The 19,682-nt window shown below is 40.4% G+C and overlaps 2 protein-coding genes across 3 annotated transcripts; both read left to right on the forward strand.

Moving 5' to 3' along the window:
• Positions 1-2,343: 2,343 nt before the first annotated feature.
• Positions 2,344-5,354, forward strand: slc18a3b (solute carrier family 18 member 3b). The gene has a single exon (XM_056366281.1). The coding sequence runs from the start codon at positions 2,985-2,987 to the stop codon at positions 4,551-4,553; it is 1,569 nt and encodes a 522-aa protein (XP_056222256.1). The 5' UTR covers positions 2,344-2,984; the 3' UTR covers positions 4,554-5,354.
• A 592-nt stretch (positions 5,355-5,946) lies between these two features.
• Positions 5,947-19,410, forward strand: LOC130162007 (choline O-acetyltransferase-like). 2 transcript variants are annotated; one of them, XM_056365426.1, is made up of 15 exons: positions 5,947-6,234; positions 6,805-6,919; positions 7,737-7,928; positions 8,486-8,604; positions 10,365-10,418; positions 10,560-10,740; positions 12,431-12,608; positions 12,725-12,894; positions 12,971-13,071; positions 13,168-13,296; positions 13,403-13,525; positions 13,643-13,784; positions 14,039-14,101; positions 15,362-15,499; positions 17,151-19,410. In XM_056365426.1, exons 2-15 carry the CDS (start codon positions 6,875-6,877, stop codon positions 17,415-17,417), a joined length of 1,902 nt encoding a protein of 633 aa, XP_056221401.1. In that variant the 5' UTR covers positions 5,947-6,234; positions 6,805-6,874; the 3' UTR covers positions 17,418-19,410. The 2 variants fall into 2 exon arrangements, with proteins under 2 accessions (XP_056221401.1, XP_056221400.1); XM_056365425.1 differs by having other exon boundaries at positions 6,809-6,919.
• Positions 19,411-19,682: the final 272 nt, after the last annotated feature.

A 19,682-nucleotide genomic window follows, 5' to 3' on the forward strand; every position in this document is an offset into this window, starting at 1 on the left:
ATGCTCTGACAAATTACTAGAATGAGTTTGTAGAGATTATCCATGTACTCGCATCTCTGCACTGTCACTCGTATGAAATCTGTGTTTAAAAAACTGCAGTGGGCCTGTGGTATTAGACTATAATATAGAAAGTGTTTATCTAACAGCTGCTGCTGTGCCAAGCCTCTCTCATTAGTGAAATTGGGCAGTTATTTCCTGTGGTGTGTTAATCCTCCTGTTGGTGTATTAATGTTGCCTTTTCTTCATCAAATCATCCACTGAACACGCTGGAAACTCCCCTCCACCGCCTTCTGAGACCATCATCCAATCTACTGTTTTACATAACAGTAATCATCATAAGTGTCATCATAAACAACTAGGAAACAAGATGCTCTCTTGGCTGCTGTCTTTACCCATACTGACATCAATGATATAGGTAAAGATATACTGTCACACGTATCACAAGTATGAACATCTGCAAAAGAAATGATTTGTTATCTTAATAATAATGGTAATAAGAGGTTGTAGTAGTGATACTTGTTGTAAAATTAGACATTCAATAGCATCTATTCAAATGAATCCCTAAATGCCCAAACTAATTTTTCCAAATAGAGGAATATGATATAAAGATAAAAATGTCCCATAAATAAGTTTTCCAGCTAATCATGTATGAGGTCTGTTATTACTGATGTAAACAAACATTCTATAGTAAATAGCAAAAAAACCAATAAAACTAAAACAATATTTATTTATTTGTTTGTTTGTTTATTCATTTATAAATTAGTTTGACTATATGACTACTTTAAACTAATGCCATCAGGAATGCATTTTAGATTACCAGCATGCTGATGGGGGATTGGTTTGATTCCAGAAGTCATTAGACTTGTGAATAGCCATCTATTTGAAATGGTCTCTTTGCCTCGTGCATAGACTAATAAATACATATGAATATTTTGACTTCTGCTTTTTTGTAAATGTAATTGTTGTATTGGAATTTGTTGGCCAGCTAAGGACTGACCACCGTTACAGATCTGTGTATATTTGAACTCTTTTCTTGTATATTGTGTAACTCATTATGTTTAATGTGTTTGCCCTCAATTGTGGCCTTGAATTATCCCTCGAAGAACAAATTAAGCATCTTGAATCATATAGATTCATTTAGATTATTTGGTTGTTGTCTGGTGTCTGAAATAGGAGGTTCCAGTCTTGTGTTTTGAATTGTGGTGAGTGCTACACTTGGTTTTAGATCATAAATGACACATTTGTTACTATTTGCAAGTTTTCACTGCCCTCTACTGGCAAATAATAACAGAGCTAGTTAGGAAATGAAAAAATAAATAAACAATCCTTTTATACTTTTAACATGATGCTGAAAATACATTTTCTTTATTTTTATTATTATTATTATTATTATTATTATTACTATTTATTACATCTTTTATGCTGCTCATGACTAATTGGGGAACTTAATCTTACCAATTAATCTAAAGTGGGAATATTTGTAACTACAAAAGATAGAGAGAATACAAATCCATCTGAAAACCATCTGAAAAGTGAAAACAATGATTATATTAATATATACAATTCAGTTATTTCAAAACTAAAGAAGACGGTAGCTATTACTCCCTCGAGGTACTGGCTGGGTGGGATGGGATTTTTTTTCTGTGCACTTATATATTTTCACCACAAGCTGTCGCCGGTGTGTTGTGCTAAAGTAAAAAGGCTCTCCAAATGGTTCGTGCTGTGGCTTCATCTCAGGACATCTCAGAGCTGCGTCCAAAAGTCTTTGTTTCATTAGTGTTATGAACATATTTAGGTTCTGTGGTAGCTACATTTTTGACAAAGTCATGAACAGAAAAAGTGTGTGTGTGTGTGTGTGTGTGTGTGTGTGTGTGTTTAAGCGTTTTTGCTGTTTGTCTCTGGTGACGGGAGCTGTCCACAGCCTCGTGGTGCTGAAATCTCCTCAGCTCCAGCAGCACCGGCTCGTTTATGAGTTCATTGGCAGAACCTTATTATATTTACAAACCTTTCCATAAACTCACTTAAATTCACTTGAAGATCTTATTAAGCTTTAACATCGTGTCAGTAATATTTGTCTCGCCCAAAATAATCTATATTAATAGATGCCCAGTATTGATGAGGTTTGTAGTGTTCTTCAGTCTTCTGAAGATTTATTTGTATTTTATTTTGAGATTAACATCAGGCTGATTTCGTGTGTATAAGCCAATAAATGAATGTGAAACTATATTTCTCCGCATCACCAAAGTCAAGAGTACCACACTTGGCATTAGGAATAAAAAAGCCCATTTCTCTTGCCTGCTCTTGTAGAGGGGTCGTGATGTGGTGCTCATTGGCTCTTATTGGTTGAAGTGATTGCTGCCATGGTTGGAAATTAACATAAAGGAGGCAAGTGACGAAGGGATCCACTTGGGGGCAAGCTGGCGATGCGTCATAGCTCTTGGTGAAAAGGGGAGACAAAAAAGGACGAAAATAGCGCCGAACCTGCGGGTTAATGTGCACCAATGGCCACGAAGTCACTCGTGGTCTCAGAGCTGAGCGCAAAAGTGCCACAGGTGATAGGAGGTATGAGCACAGAGATGAGAGACTTTGAGCGTCCTAGGATTTGCAAATAAGTAACAAAAAAATCGTTCCAAACAAACTTTGCCATGTAAGATTAACGGCCGAAACCTCTGCGCGGTGCAGAAAACCTGCAATTTCACCACGTCACTTCTCGGGAGATCATGAAACAACATCGGATGCGGCTGAGGCGAGGGCAAGTTGGGGCAGCTGAAGAAAGCCATCTTCACGGATGAAGCAGCCAAGTTCCTCTGCGCCTCTCCCTTTACGCACAGGCGAAGTGAGGAAGGAGAGCATCACATCAATGTAGAGAAAACACCAATGAGTCGTCCGAGGTGCTGAAAGATCGGCAGCACACGGGAGAAGCACAACTACAATTTTGAACCGAAAACCATCCAAAAAAGAAAAAAAAGAAAAAAAAGCACACCATGGATGGGGAAGGGGGATCCTCCGGGCTGGCTAAATCGGCTGCCGTAAAACTGTCCGAGATGGGAGAGAGAACCAAGCAGTTAGGCACCGCGATGAGGGATCCTCACCAGCAAAGACGGATCATATTAGTGATCGTTTGCGTCGCTCTCCTGCTGGACAATATGCTCTATATGGTAATCGTGCCAATTATTCCAGACTATCTTGCTGATCTGGAGAGTGAGCAGTCAGAGCACGTCCACTTAGTGATACACCCCAACACTTCAGCCAACAGCACAAGCCAAGACAAAAGCAACAAGAACAATTTAGATATCCAAATAGGAGTACTTTTTGCATCTAAAGCCATCCTGCAGCTGTTAGTTAACCCGCTCTCGGGAACTTTCATAGACCGGGTTGGATATGACATTCCACTTTTAATTGGACTGACTGTTATGTTCCTATCCACCTGCATATTCGCTTTTGGGGAGAACTACACGACGCTCTTTGTGGCCAGAAGTTTGCAGGGTCTGGGGTCTGCTTTCGCGGACACCTCTGGGATCGCGATGATAGCTGACAAATACACGGTGGAGGCAGAGAGAAGCAAAGCGCTGGGTATCGCTCTGGCGTTTATCTCTTTCGGGAGTCTGGTGGCACCTCCCTTCGGGGGGGTCCTGTACGAGTTCGCGGGCAAGAGAGTGCCCTTCATCGTCCTCGCCTGCATTTGCCTGGTGGATGGCTTCCTGGTGCTGGCCGTGATCAAGCCGTTCTCCAACAGGACTAGAGAGAACATGCCAGTCGGTACCCCCATATACAGACTCATGATTGACCCGTATATAGCTGTGGTGGCCGGGGCGCTGACAGTGTGCAACATCCCACTGGCTTTTCTAGAGCCCACCATAGCCAACTGGATGGAGACCACCATGCACTCCACTCAGTGGGAAATGGGACTCACCTGGCTCCCAGCCTTCTTCCCTCACGTCCTCGGTGTGTACATTACAGTTAAATTGGCAGCACAGCATCCAAATCTGCAGTGGTTCTACGGAGCTTTAGGTATGGTTATCATAGGAGCGAGCTCCTGCACAGTACCCGCATGCAAAACTTTTGGACAGCTCATCGCCCCGTTGTGCGGCATTTGTTTCGGTATTGCACTTGTAGACACTGCACTGCTGCCGACACTTGCGTTTTTAGTTGACGTGCGTCATGTCTCTGTGTATGGTAGTGTTTATGCTATAGCAGATATTTCCTATTCTGTTGCATATGCTATGGGTCCCATAGTAGCCGGGCAGATAGTGCACAGTCTCGGGTTTGTACAACTAAATCTGGGTATGGGTCTCGTCAATGTGCTTTACGCACCAGCCCTGCTGCTGCTGCGCAACGTGTGCCAAATGAAGCCGTCCTACTCGGAGAGAGATAACCTGTTAGACGAGGGTCCGCAGGGGCTCTACGATACGATCAAGATGGAGGAGAGGAGAGCTAAAAAGAAAGGCTACAGTTCGGCAGGGAACTGCCTTCCAGTAGATGAAAATGGGTTTGACCCATTCGGAGCACAGCGGTCCTTATCAGAAGAGTCGTCCGGTCCAGAGTACACTTAGACCGGTCACACTCTGACCGCCCCCCACCACCGCCCCTGAAACATTCCCCTGAAAAGATTTGAGGCAGGCAGACTATAATCTAGTGATTTAAACTTTTATGTAAGTACCGATGTGCAATATAAACACCCAATCACCAAAATCATGATTGTGTGACCCGTTTTCCAAAGTTTTTTTTTTTCTTTCTTTCTTCTTGACTGTGATTTCATTGTGTCGAACAAGTCTATGTAGCGTTTGTCATGGACGTCTAACTGGAGTTTTGTGAGAGATCTATCAGCTAATGTTGAATTTGTGTGTATCAATGAGTATTGTAAAAAGATATAAATAGATAAATGTGCGTACAAGATTATATGGGACCAACTATAAGCAGCACATTTCCCCCCCTTACACGAAAATAGCCTATATTTTTAGTCTGAGGAAACTTTTTTTACTTGCACATCAAAGGCCTCATTTTCTTGTTTTTGTTGTTTAAAAAAATCGTAAAATTTGATTTTGTAACAAGTGTGTCTGTTTGTTATTATTTTTAATTCAGATAGGGTATTTTTTTGTCGTTGTTGTTTGAAATTAAATGTATCATAATAAATGGATTTTGTACATATGTGGATATATGCACAATGTAAATTGTTCAAACATACGTGGACCTCTACAAAGTGTATGTGTGTATGTGTGTGTTTGTGTGCGCGCGCGCGTGTACGTATGAAATATTTTGTCAAAACGTAGCCAATGAAGTCAGTCTCCTTAAGATGAACAAATATGTATTCATTTATCAATTGTCGTTTTAATAAATCTCTGTTTGGATCTGTGCGACACTGATGATTTCATTCTTATCTCAAGCTTCACACGAATAAAAATAACATAACTGGGAAACTTTTTTCGTTAGAAATATAAAGAATTTAAATTATTAAAGTGATTCAAATTCTTATTTTGCTTCTTAAGAAGCATTAAAATACCAAAGTTAGAAAAAACGAGTCTCAGCTGAATTTTGTTTTGTACTAAAGGTGGAAAAAACACGAAACTTTCTATAATTAAAGAACAATTGCGCTCCAGTTTAATTGAGACACTTGGTTTGCACACATTGCGCTATCAAACACACAGAAAGAGGAAAGAGGAAGCGCAACAGGAAAACCAAAACATACACAAATGAACTGATCCAAGTGCGCAGCAGTTTGAGAATCATATGGCATCAGCTGCCAGCAAGCGCATCCTGTATGTAAATCTTAACAGATATAGCATCACACAGTAACTATCTGCTCATGGCCAACATGACCTATGAATGACAAACCAAAAAACCGACTCTCCCTATTTATATATATATATATATATATATTAAAATTAGTATCGGATGTTGGAAAGAGTTGGGGAGGGGATGGGGGTGGGGGTGAGGGTGGGGGTGAGGGTGGGGTGCGGGCGGGGGGCTGTCAGATAATATGTTCCTCGAATAGATGTCGATGGGAGGAGTTTCGTGCCTCAAGGGGGTAGGTAGACGCGAACACCTTCAGCATCTTTTCCACGGCGCGCTTTAATGTGGAATCAAAGCCTTATGTCGAAGCGTGGGGACCGGGGAGCAGTCCAGCGCCGACACGGAGCTTTACTCTAATATGGGATTTCACGGCGTGGACGTGGGAGGCAATGTGAACTTGCACACACTTCTCTGACCTCTTGGGTAGCACACCGATCAAGCAAGGTAACTTTTTCTTTCTTCTCTCGAATAATAACAAAGGAGATTTTGTATTTATTAAAAAGCTATTTTACTGTTACTGTTACTGTTCTTTAAAGTCCACTTTGCTCTGACAACGAATTTTGAAAAGTTTTCTAATCGTGAATCATTTAACTTGTATTCGGTCAAACCAACTTCCAGTTATACAAGAACAATTTCACATATTTTTTGTTTCAAGAAATATATATTTTCTAATTTAATTCCTTTCAAAAAGTGAAACTGCAAGTGGAATAACTACAATTCGCCTCCCTTTATTGGCTTAACTGTTATTTGCTTTAGGAAAAAATGAAGCTTTTAATGCTGAAACAGAGATGAATTGAGTTGTTAAGATGCATATCGCTTTGCAGCGGTGAGCTATGAGGCGCAGCTGGAATTTAAGGACAAACAGCAAATTGCATTAGGCTGCAAAATGAAGAAAGATGGAAGCCGGCTGGCTCACTTTCAGACAGCACTTTGTGACTCTATTTCTTTGTAGGCCTGATTATATTTAATGCGTTTGTTTTACTTTCTTGTTCTCTTTTAACGTGCTTCGCGCAGGAAGGCTGAACTCAAACCACCTCTAGAGGGTTTCCGCATTATTTACCCTTGAGTGGACTGGAATGCAAAGATGCCAGTGCTGGAGAAAGAGACGGCCAGAGACCGAGAAGGCCAAGTATGAAAACATGTCATTGTTTCTATAGTGAAACTGTTTTTCCGTACATCAGCATTCATTCCATATCTTCCACATTAGCTATATAAAGTTTTCATCCTGAGCGCTGTCCACGGTGCTGAAGTTTGAAAACTAACGGGGCTGGATTTCCGTACCATGGACAGCGCCAGCTTCACTTACGTTAATTGGCCGCTAGGGGCGAAAATTGCAGCAGGCTTTTCACCCCTTATGGCCTGTAAAACCTTATTCCAAACACTGATATAGAACATTTCTTTCTTTTTTTGTGCAGTGATTTAATCAACACTGAGCCAGTGGTGGATTACATTAGAATGGAGTTTGCATTATGGTTATTGTGGTTTTGATGTGATTTGTGTTCATTTATTGTTATTTCTGGGCAACATTTTGTATGTCTTTGCAGAAAGAAATGTCAAAAACTGTCTACACAGTCCACATTTCCAGGAACCCACAGCTACAACTAACTGTACAATTCAAATGTACTGGTCAATATTAACATCTTGGGTTAACAACAGTATCCAGTATGCAAATGATCAACCATCAGACAGAAAATCTAATCAATTTGCATTTTACATCCGTAAACAGTGTGTTTTAAGTCCCATGAGGCTTTGGAATTTATTCTCAAATAGGCCTTGAAGCATTTAGGATGAATTATTAATTCTGGTTCTAATAATAATGAAAGCATAAAGGAAAGATGTGAGGGAATTACCTCTTTAACAAAAGACAATAAATATGCTGAGCAGCTGCTGTCCTTTCATTAATCTTTATGAGTATTTATACCAATCTGTTCTTTTTATGGCTTCAGGTGTTGCCAAAGGTCCCTGTGCCCCCACTGAAGCAAACCCTTGACACGTACTTGAAGTGTGTCCAGCACCTTGTGAAGGAGGAGCAGTTTAAGAAAACAAAGGCCATCGTGGAGAAGTTCGGGGCTCCTGGAGGCGTCGGAGAGGTTCTACAGAAGAAGCTTTTAGAGAGGAGGGACAAGACAACCAACTGGGTAAACTCTCAGATTTTTTTTTTTTATAAGTCTTTAAGAGAAGTTGTATATTTTGCTCTTTTTTTTTCTTTCTAACTTTCTCTTGTTCATCATTTGGAAAAATCAGATGATGACACAGAGGATACAATAAATTGACTATGAAACGCTGCCTTTGCTCCTTCTAGTCTGAAAACAAAAATAAAAATGGTCTCAGATTTTGTCTCCAATATGATAAAATTCTTATGATATTATATAACCCATTTATAAAAGAGTTGAAAATTGTGAAACAGCTGGCGATAAAGATTTATCGGAGCCTCGGCTCGTCCTTTGTTGCTTCAATCTCTCCTCCTGCGTCTGGGTGATCGCTCAGCCCACAACTCATCCAGCTCAGTGAAATCTATCACGCTCCCACTCTCACTCTGACATTCTCTCCCACTCTCCTTTTCATCTGGCAGTGATACACTGTAATAGTTTTTTACTCCACTGCCTGCAGGTCTCAACTCTGAAAGTAATAACTTGTGTCCAAAACGTTTAGCAAAGCAACATTTCTCAAAAAGCATCCCTGTGTTTTTATTTAGGTCTATGACTACTGGCTGGAGGACATGTACTTGAACAACAGGTTGGCCCTACCGGTCAACTCCAGTCCAGTCATGGTGTTTCCTAAGCAGACGTTCAGAGATCAGAAAGATGCCCTCAGGTATGTGCTGGACTTTCGCTTCTGCTTTTGTTCAGACTAAATAATGTTTACATGATGTGAGTTTTGAAACTTTATCCACCTCTCCTTCGTCAGCTGTGACGCACCAGAGACACTGACGAAGGTGTTTCAGAGAAGATCCGGACAGAAACTGCCACTTTGCAACAACAGCATCATGTGTAGGTCAATGACAGGAGCTATTACAAGAAAAACTTCATCGTACATCATTTCATACTGAAAAAAGAAAAACTGCTATGGCAATTTAAGACATGTATAAGACAAAATGAAAAATATGTATCTGCAACAGAACATCTAGATTTTTTTCATAATGGACTTTGATAACAGAAAATTCTTCAGACGTTAAAGTCAGATTTTGGATCAAGTGAGTTGATCAAAGGGAAAGGGTTTCTTTCTCAACTGAACTCCATAGACCAGAATACAATGACAATTATTTTTTATAACGATTAATCTCACAAACCCTTTTCTTGATAACCAATTGATTAATCCAAAAGATGTCATAAACCAAATGTCAAAAAACACATTTAGATAGAGTCTAAGTAGATGTCTTTAAGGTGGAAACTTTCAAATCTTTGCTCCTAAATGTATATAAATGATGAATTGATTATCAAAACAGTTGCAAAGTTGCATTTTCTGTTGATCGTCTGATTGTTTCAGCTCTACTGGAGACCCTTTTTCTCTCCTATAAGATGTTACTTTGTGGGCAACTGCATTTAAAAACCCACATGCTGGAATGGTTGCAGCACATTCTCTGACAGATTTCAAGCAGTTCTGGGAAATGTAAAAAATCTCAGATTTAAGCAAAGGTACATAAATGCACCGCCTTGCACCAAAAAAAGTAACTCACTCATCAGATTTCTTGAGGCTATCTGATGGTCAATTTCATGTTTTTAGAAGTTTGGAAGCTGGTTGCTTAATTCAGTGTGTGGCCTCTCGGTTCTGTAAGACACTGTGCACTCAAAAAAAAAAAAATGAAAAGACACCAGATAGCAAAGGTTAACAAGACTGAATGCTGGACACCATCACTAACCACAGAAAATATACATATTGTTCAGCTGTGTAGCCGCTGACAGGCTTTATGTTCCTTTCAGCAGACACAGACTCAGATTAAGATGTGAAATACAGACGTGGAGAGAATCACTGGCATCATCTCTTGACCAAATCTCTGCCCATTATTAAATGAGCCATGGTCACAAGACATTACACCAGTCCGTCCAGCCCTATAACTCAACATTAGCTTTTGTCAGCTCATGCTGCACAAACTGAATATTTCCAGAGCACCCCAAGCAGCTGGTAATCTACTGACACGACCACTTATTAGATTGGGAGTGACAGGGCCAAGCTCTCCGCAGAGACCGCTAGTCAGGCCTCATTTCGGGGTGTGGTGCACTGCGGCCGCCTCCTTTCTATTGATCTAGCTTTGAACGTAATAACAACAAGACAAATGACATACAACATAAGACCCGACAGGGCTCTGTGTTTTCCCTATTTGCCCACACCGCCCACTCACACATACAGACAGCCTCTCTCTCTCTCTCTCTCTCTCTCTCTCACAAACACAGATAAACACACACAGCTCGCTCACTGTATCCTAGTAATTTACCATAATGTGATTACCGAGTCCTTTGAGAGATGAGAGTACATCTAATTATAATCACCGGCCAGTCCGCTCTATATGTTCAGTGTTTTACAGAAACCTCTGTGCCCTGTTTTTCTTTTAATGTCACCCTTTTCGTTCTTTTTAGATTTGCAGCTCAAATCGTCAAAGGAGTGTTGGAGTATAAGGGACTCATTGAAGAGTAAGTACCCTCAGAGTCCTACATCTCAACTACGTTACCCTCACAGAGTAAAGTCAGCCAATTGAAGATGAAAATAAAATGTATAACGATGAGTCATGGAGTCATCAGAGGTGAGCTGATGTGTGTGATAACGTCTCTCAGGCGAGCACTACCGGTGGATTTCGCTCGAGGCCAGTTAGCTGGAACCCCTCTGTGCATGGAGCAGTACTACCGCCTCTTCACCTCCTACCGCTACCCGGGGATAAAGACAGACACGCTGAAGGTCCAGATGAACGCAGCCTCCTCAGCGCCGGTGCACATTATTGTGGCGTGCAAGAGCCAGGTCAGGACGCCGGCCTCTCGGCAGACTTTTGATTCTCACAAACACACTTCTAACTGAAGACAAAGCCCTGTCCATTTGAGAGAAAATATGTAAGAATGTTGTAATATAATATTCAGTTCATCAATAGATGCCGAGAGAAGAATCGTTCTTAAAAGCGGTCAGTACAACACATCAGACACAAACTAAGACTTTTCTCTTTTTTTTGCTCTTTCTTATCACCAGAGATGTAGTAGATATTTCACTTCATGCAGCAATACTGGCCTCTAGTGCACTATTCCTTCATCAGTCTGCAGAGTACAGGACTAAGGTCAGCAGTGCCATCTTTGAATATAATTCATTACAGATATCATAGGAACAGGATCATTTGTATACAACTGAAAAAGTCATGAATACGAGGTTTGGTTCCCAGTGACAGGCATTTGGAAAATTTGAATAAAACGCTTAATGTCTCAAAGGACTATAAAGAGTATAAGTTTACCTATGTTATATAAATATGCAATTCAACACAAAATAAACTGATAAACTGACTGCATGATACAAAATACTGGACTGAAAATGTATGACAGGCCTACCTGAGCTACCAGCTGTTGCGATGCCACACCTACTCTGCACCATCTAATGGACGCTTAAGGTTGTACTCCAGCCTCTGCAGGCGAAGTTTTACCCAGTTATCACAGCATACAGGGCAGACTAACAATATGACTTCTGTTACGACTGTTAGTGGGTTTTTGACTCATCTTATCTAAAATTTACATTTTTAAATGGATAGGAGAGCAAGGCCCTGAGCATGCATGGCTGCACTTGATAGATTCATTTTGAAAACACAGCGCCTTTATAAAGTCGCTCAAGTTAACACTGCTCAAAGATGTTAAAGCGTCTATTTGAATACCTAAACTGGTCTGAATTATTTCCGTATTAAGATACACAGATATCTACAGAATGCAACCATTGACAATTACATCGATCTCTGGGGCCTGACTGATCAGGAAGTGGTGGACAGAGAATGTTTTAACAGACGCTGTGGAACGAGTCGTGTTTTTGTATCTCATCTCTCTTACTGGGGCGGAGTGACGCTTCACTAGAGCAGCGGGTGCAGACAGTCATCTCTCACACAAGACTCTCCCAACTGTGCTGTGCATTTAAACAGGAAGAGTTTCTATTCATAAGAGATGTTTAAAAAAAAAAAAAAAAAAACACAATATGGTGGAAGCTTAATGCCATGCTACAGTGCGTGGATCATATCAACAAAGTTCATCTAGTAAAAAAAAAAAAAAAAAAAAGCTGCAAGACTAAAGATTTTAGGTAATTGGTTTTAGACAAAAAATCCACATTGTGTGTTTCTCACATGAACTTTGAATTACCACAACAAGGCACAGCGGGTGCTCTCACCTGCAAATGGTTCTGGGAACTATCAATCTGTGGCACTCAAGGGCTGGTCCCTATGGAGATACAGGCAGTTAACTTAATTACTGTTGATTGAATCTGCCACTTGTCTGAGAGCTTCCTTGAATAGCATCTTTAACCGATAGGAGCCATATTTTCAGTAGCACTTGGCCATTTTTAGTCCCCACTGCTATCCTATTTATCTCCACACTAACAATATGTGAAAGCGGTGTATCCTTGAGGTGATGCAGTGCATGATGGAGTAGTTAAGAAACACATGATTTCTTTGATCTATTTTTCTCATTAGTTTTTCGTGTTGGATGTCGTCGCAAAAAGCAAGAGGCTCAACGAGACGGAGATCTTATCCCAGCTGGAGAAGATCATGAAAATGGCAGAAAACGCAAACGAAAGACTCCCTCCCGTTGGTATCCTGACATCCGATGGGAGAACAGATTGGGCACAAGCCAGAGATGCACTAACAAAAGGTCTCAGCTTAAACATGTCTCTAATTTGTATCACTTTCAGTCCTCCTCATCATCCATAAACCATTTCTAGGTGGATAATCCAGAACATATTTCATCTGCTTCCTTCTTCCATCCAGATCAAACCAACAGGGACTCTCTGGCCCTGATCGAGAGCTGTCTGTGTTTGGTGTGTCTGGATGAACCCAGCGGCCTGATGCCCAGTGACACCAACAGGGCCCTGCTGATGCTGCACGGTGGCGGCCGCGAGAAGAACGGGGCAAACCGCTGGTATGACAAGTCAATGCAGGTAGGACACGTTAAAGGTACGTCCATCCTCCACGGATAAAGAGTTTGTTCCATGCAATTAATCCGGACTCTCGCAGTTTGTTGTAGGAATGGACGGGATATGTGGAGTCGTGTGCGAGCATTCGCCATTCGAGGGGATAGTTCTGGTGCAGTGCTCTGAGTACCTGATGAAATATATGTAAGTCAGCTCATTGCAACGAGATATAATCATACACTCAATACTTTTATCTCAATGAATGTTGCTGAGGACGACATGTGGTGTTGTTCTAAACAGAAACGCTAGTCCCTCCAAGATGGCGACGGTTTCCGGCATCAGAGAGCTGCCCCCTCCGAGAAGACTGCTCTGGAAATGCAACCCGCACATCCAGGGGCTCCTGACAGCATCTGGAGACAGACTCCAGAGGCAAGTCCTACACAAACAAACAAACAAACACAGAACAACATCCACAAATAAATCCAAGTCTTTCTAGAGACATGAGGTCTCACATCTTCTGTGCTCCCTCCTTCAGGCTGGTGAATAATCTTGACATGGATGTTTTCAAGTTCAAAGCTTATGGAAAAGAATTCATCAAAAAGCAGAAGATGAGTCCAGATGCGTTTATACAAATGGCTTTACAACTTGCATTTTACAAGTAAAGAACTTTCATTATATCTGTGTTTCAATTTTACAAAATATATTTTGGGCTTTACTGTGCACTTTCAAATATGCCATATAAATATTGCCATGAACGTGTCCGTCACGTGTTCAGATGCAACGGACGGCTCGTGTCCACTTATGAGAGCGCGTCCATCCGGCGTTTCCAAGAGGGTCGGGTAGATAACATTCGCTCTGCCACCCCTGAGGCCCTGGCCTTCGTGATGTCCATGACAGACGAGAGGGCCACTTTCAGCGTGAGTCATTTTTCTCACTTTGACCCCAATTACTAACTCCCACATCACTGTTCATCACGCCTGCTCAAATGAAACAGGTGCGACAGGCCAGCTCGGCGCACCAAACCCAGTCTCCCCATTCAATCAGATGATCTCCCTGCAGATTTAATGGATCTATGAAAAATGAATTTACTGGATGTTCTGCTCTTTCCTTACAATGTGACAAATGCCCTGTCTTTACTTTTTTTCCTCTAAAGTATTTACTTCTCCTACAGGACTCAGAAAAAATGAAACGATTGAGGGATGCAATTAATGCCCAGACAAATTATACAATTGCAGTAAGTATCTTAAACCAGTTTTCAATATATTAATGTCATAGCCAAAATTTAAATGTGTAAACAAGTAAACATGATCTTACAATGTTGTTCCATCCAAAATGTATCCCTTGCTCCCTGGAGACTTTAAATGAATAGTTTGACATGTTGGGAAATGCACTTGCAGGATTTCTTGCCAAGAGTTAAACGGGAATATCTGTCCTATAAATATGAAACTATGACGAGGAAACAGTTAGCCTAGCTTAGCAGAAAGAAAGGACGCAGGTGGAATCAGCTAACCTCTGCCCAAGGGGGAAAAAAAGAAACCTTTAGCACCTTTAAAGCTCACTAATTAACATGTTAATGTATGATGTCTTTAATCCATGCAAAAACTGAGATGTGAAAATGTCAGGTTGCACTATTTATACAGTATATGGTTACGTGCTGGGCTAATTCTCTGGGGACCCCAAAAAGTCTCTACACCCAGGCCACAAAATCACCAATCAATGTTTGTACGCTACAGTTTTCCCTCAGATTAAACAAATAACATATAGTATACAGTATATACTATATATAGTATATTATTTTATGAGTATTAAAGGACAGAACCAGGCTAGCAGTATCCCACTCTCAGCCTTTATGTTGAGCTCAGCTAACCACCTCCTGACTGGAGCTTCAAATTTAATGTATTGATATCACAACAGATTCAAATAGTGACCAGGAAAAAATGTATTTGTTAAAGTAGCAACCTCCATTTTATTATCTTTAACAATTGTGTGTTCAAGCACGCAGAACTTCTGGGTAACTGAACACGCGTCACTAGTTTTGTGTTAGTGACTCATGTTCCTTGTGATTTTGCAGGCGAGTCATACCAAACACCAAGCTCATTAAGCTGTAAAATTCAAGGATTCTTAATTTTTTTAAATTTCATCAGTGGGTCATAAACTCCATCACTATTGTGTTACCTCATCATTTAAATAAAAAACTTTGAGATTGTCACTTTAACACATTTTGGGTCACTTGAAGCAAGGAGCTATAGCTAGCTCAAAAAAAATGTTGACCACAGTTGGTGTGTAGCACCCGTTCTATCTTAATCATCACAGTCCACATGGTTTGTGGTCCAACTGCAACTCAGGTACTTCACTGAACTCTGCAATCTACTATGATGTGACTATTATTGTGGCAAAGGTACTGAGGACTGGGCCTGTGAAGCCTATCTCTGCTCATATCAGGGCTTTAATTGAAAACACTTCATTAGCACTGAGCAAAAAACATGTCTTCCAGGCTATTACAGGAATGGCAATAGACAATCATTTGCTCGGACTTCTGAGGATCTCAAAGGAGCTCAACATGGAGAAGCCCGAGATGTTCTGTGATGAAACGTATCTGGCCAGTAACCAGTTCATCCTCTCTACCAGTCAGGTAACATGTTATCACATTATATCCTAACATGTAATATTTGCTTGGTTGAGATTAGTGCTTTAAATTCCATGCAAATTATCAATGGAGAGGAAGTACAGTATAAGTACACATACTTCCCAAGAACCTAGGACACATACAGAGGAGATGCTGTTGAGAAAAAAAAAAAACTTTCACTCTGTGAAACGAGAAAAAAAACCCTGAAAACGAAACCTCTGCTTCTTCACTGCCTGGCCATAAATTACAAAAAGGTGGAGGTCACTAGGTTCTCTTTAAAAGTCCACACTGACTTTTAAACTATTCTAATTACCAGAGAGATAACTTGACTGCCATCTGCCAATTTCTTGCCACCTGAAGTCAAACCTGCTAATGTTGAGTGTCAAGGTGAGAATCCACAACCTAGGTCCAGTATCTGTTGGCAAAAACTTTGACAGCTTCACAGGCACCACATGCATTTATCACTGAGCTGTATAGCCAGTAAAGAAAACCAAGTACACGTAGAAGAGTGGGAGGTCCTAACGAGACCCTGAACTCAGCAAAACAGCAAAACAACAAAACTCTACAAAAGGCTAATTAAAAATATTGAGTTTGTGCTGGTGTTTGGGTTCCTCACTGAGGGGTCTGTGCTTCCTGTTACAGTCTTTTTAATTGGAGACCCTGGCAGACTCATCGACTGCCCTCGGCATTGAGATTATTCACTTAGACTATCTTTATATTTAGCCGTAGCCTGGCTGATACTGCTTGAACCTCACTCTAAAAATAAATATATTATATATATTTTTACATATATTGCTTGAGACAGGCGCACACCTTTCCTACATGAAATACATACACTCCACAAACTACATTCACAGGAGCTGACAATTGCATTGTTATTCGACTGACTGAGGGGTGCTGGAACAAGTGCACGAAATGACTATGGGATGACTCTTCAGCCTTGGCATGCGTTTCCATTTCTGGTGACAAAAGAAAGAGCATATGTTGTTTATACTCAGCACTAACTTGTCAATCATTAGTAATCATGTTATTTTGAGCAAAAACGAAAGCGCATTTCGAAACACGCCATCGCCGATTGAAACTTTGTCATCATAATATTCTCTGTCAGCAAGATCTTTCCTTGAAGTGACGCAACTACCGACAAAGAGTCATCTATGGAAGACAAGGGAAAAAAGATATCACAGAGTTTTCCAAGCACTAAGCATTACAGATGTCAAAGGAAAAACTACCAAAGCGTTAACATCCCTCAGACCAGGTGAAAGATTTCCACCTCTGTGACATATGCAGGGTTACAGCAGTCATTCCTGGCTGTGGTGTGATGTAAACTGACACCAGAGTAATTAAACCCTCTCATTTAGAGCTTAGTTAATTAATCGAACAACAAAAAATGCAATACCAACTATTCTAATAAAAATTTGAATAATTGATTTGGGTCATTTTTCAAGCAAAAACAACCACAGCAGTTTGGGACTGCTGATTGGACCACAAGATATATCTGAAGAAGTCACGTTTGACCCTGGAAACTTGTAATGAGCATTTTCTCCTAGGTTCCGGCAGTTTATAGGCTAACTGATCGTTAGTAAGAGCCCTTTTCCAAACACTCTTTCTCTTGACTATCTACACTGTCCTAACCCAGGCTGTGTCCTCCTGCCTCCAGGTTCCGACCACAGTGGAAATGTTCTGTTGTTACGGCCCGGTGGTACCCAACGGCTATGGTGCCTGTTACAACCCGCAGTCAGACCACATCATCTTCTGTGTGTCTAGTTTCTGGGAGAACACAGAGACGAGTTCGGCCGTTTTCGTCAAAGTCCTGAACGAGGGCTTGCTTGAAATCAGGGACCTGTGCAATAGAAGCAGCGCTGCGGCTACCAAAGTGGCTGATAGCAGCCACGGAGCCGGCCAGCCTCATACATCAGGGAACTAAGCCATACTGAGAAAGCACGCCCACTCAGCTGCTCCTCTCAGCACTCTTAGACTTTAGATTTTAGCTTTAGACCTAGTAGTCGAGATACCGTCATGTGTCTTTGTTGTCTGTGCAATAGTGTTCCCTTCACAACAAAGTGCAAAGCCTTAAAACTTCATATATAGTGTGTAAATATATATATATATATATATAATATATATATATATATATATAAAAATGTGAACAAAAAGTGGAAAACAAGTTTTCTTTGGATCCGTGTAGACAGAATGATTTCCGCTTGAACCGGCAGACTGACATTAACCGGTCTGCTGCCTTTGGGAAACTGAAGCCATGCCTGCTTTGTAGCACTGATGAGAGGGGAACCTCCTCCATCAGAGAGTGAATAAACTGGGTGATCCCAATATATATCTCACACACATAGAGTAGTAATATAATAGATTTGACTAAAAAAAATCCAATAATGTATTTAAGTGACTTCTAACAATCATAACATCCTGTAAATGTGATCCTGCCAATCTGTTTCACTCTGTGTCTGCCATTATGTTAAAAAAAAAAGAAACTGGATAAATGGTACTATAAGATTCATTTTAATGTTGTAAAGTTTGTTTTTTTTAACTCTTGTATGTAAATTGTTTTATTCTACTGACACCATGAAGTTGCCAAAGAGGTTGTGCATATGTGAAGTCCGTCTGATGAGGCACATGAATGAATAACTGTAAACGTAGGGGACTGGTTATAAATAGCGTGTGTTGAGGGAAAACGTGTGTGATATGGTTTCAGTGGCACATTTGAAGTCATCTAGTTGTACTGTGTGTATGTGTTCTATATTATAGCAATAGTTAAAAGGTGTAATGACCAATGCTACTGTATTACCAAGATACAGTCCAGTGGTGACTAGGCGAGGCAAACCACTGTGCTCATGTGTATATAAGTGCTTTGTATCTGCACTTAGAGGTAGAGTGAGGGTAGTGATGTATTGTTGTACTGTAGGTACTTTGTGCAATAACAAAATAGCAAGTGCAGTAAGGGTATATGTGCAATTTACCGAATCTGTTCATTAGACGCATGGAGCTTACGTACAATGACATTAGGCGTAACTATGGTAGCTATTTTTGATATTCAGAAAAATTATATGGAGTAGCATTAGAATGAATTATGGCAATCGACATCATGCATGCCGTTTTGGTGGAAAATGTCCATGCAAGGTTACTGTGACTTGGATTCATCTGCAAATTTATATTGTGGGTGTTAAAAAATGTGAGGATATTTGTTGTCCTGTGTCCAGGTGACACTTACCATATGTTTGTCATGTATCTGTGTATCATCAGCCAAAGTGAATGTGAACCATGTCGATGGTTAACGTCAAGAAAAGAAACACATGCATGTTTATTCTTATAGACTAACTGTATTTTTGTATGGTTACATGAAGAGCTTAAATAACGATAAAGTATTATTAAAGGGTACACATGAGTAACAAAAATGCCTTAAAATAAACTGATGCAAACTGTTTTCCATAATTCCTGACAGATGTAATATTCTATAAATGTTTAATGTTCATTTGATCTACTAGGTGTTCGCCGTCCATTCTGATTGGTACATGTAAAAGAATGTAATATTTGTCATGTGTTACTCAGTGGATTTTCCCTTTGTCTTGTTCACACAAAGTAACTTGTGGGTAAATCAGGCTGTTATATCTATTATACCACAGCATAGTAATAATGTGGGCCGATAAATTAATGTTATACTCGTCCATGATCCACATCCACATTTTTGTGAATGGCAACTAATGTGTAACATGTCATTGACAACGAGAATATAGTGTTTTATTGAGTCATTTAATATCCAATGAATGTCCAGTGAAAATTAATTTTTTTAAGGTTCCAACAGTATTTTGCTGATAGAAGACATTGCCAGTGTAGATGGATGGAATAAAACTGCTGTGTAGCTAAAGCTGATATTCAATTCCAGAAATAAAACAAACTTCAAACTATCATTTCCAGTGTTGTCAGTGTTTTCTTAATATTAAAGCCCCGTCTAGTGAATTTTCCTTAATATATGAAATGCTCAACTAAGGCTAGAAACAAATTCACAAATTCACAGCGCAGCCTGACAGCACCTTCCTAAATTTTGTCAGTTTCGGTGTGAGCCATGGGATTGGGATGCAGTTTACTTCTCCCTTGTACAATATAATACAAGTTATCTGCTGCCGAATAATTGTACTTTGAGTCCTATAATTACGCCATTAACACCTAGTTTCCCACACTT

Source organism: Seriola aureovittata, chromosome 21 (genome assembly GCF_021018895.1).
Source record: "Seriola aureovittata isolate HTS-2021-v1 ecotype China chromosome 21, ASM2101889v1, whole genome shotgun sequence".
Classification (NCBI taxonomy): domain Eukaryota; kingdom Metazoa; phylum Chordata; class Actinopteri; order Carangiformes; family Carangidae; genus Seriola; species Seriola aureovittata.

What these genes read in the sequence shown, in the direction of transcription:
- slc18a3b (XM_056366281.1), top strand. Translation starts at nt 2,985, where the DNA reads ATGGATGGGGAAGGGGGATCCTCCGGGCTGGCTAAATCGGCTGCCGTA.
- LOC130162007 (XM_056365426.1), top strand. Translation starts at nt 6,875, where the DNA reads ATGCCAGTGCTGGAGAAAGAGACGGCCAGAGACCGAGAAGGCCAA. An exon ending in GGGACAAGACAACCAACTGG is followed by an intron (nt 7,929 to 8,485) that starts GTAAACTCTCAG and finishes GTTTTTATTTAG; the next exon opens with GTCTATGACTACTGGCTGGA. An exon ending in AGACAAATTATACAATTGCA is followed by an intron (nt 14,102 to 15,361) that starts GTAAGTATCTTA and finishes CATGTCTTCCAG; the next exon opens with GCTATTACAGGAATGGCAAT.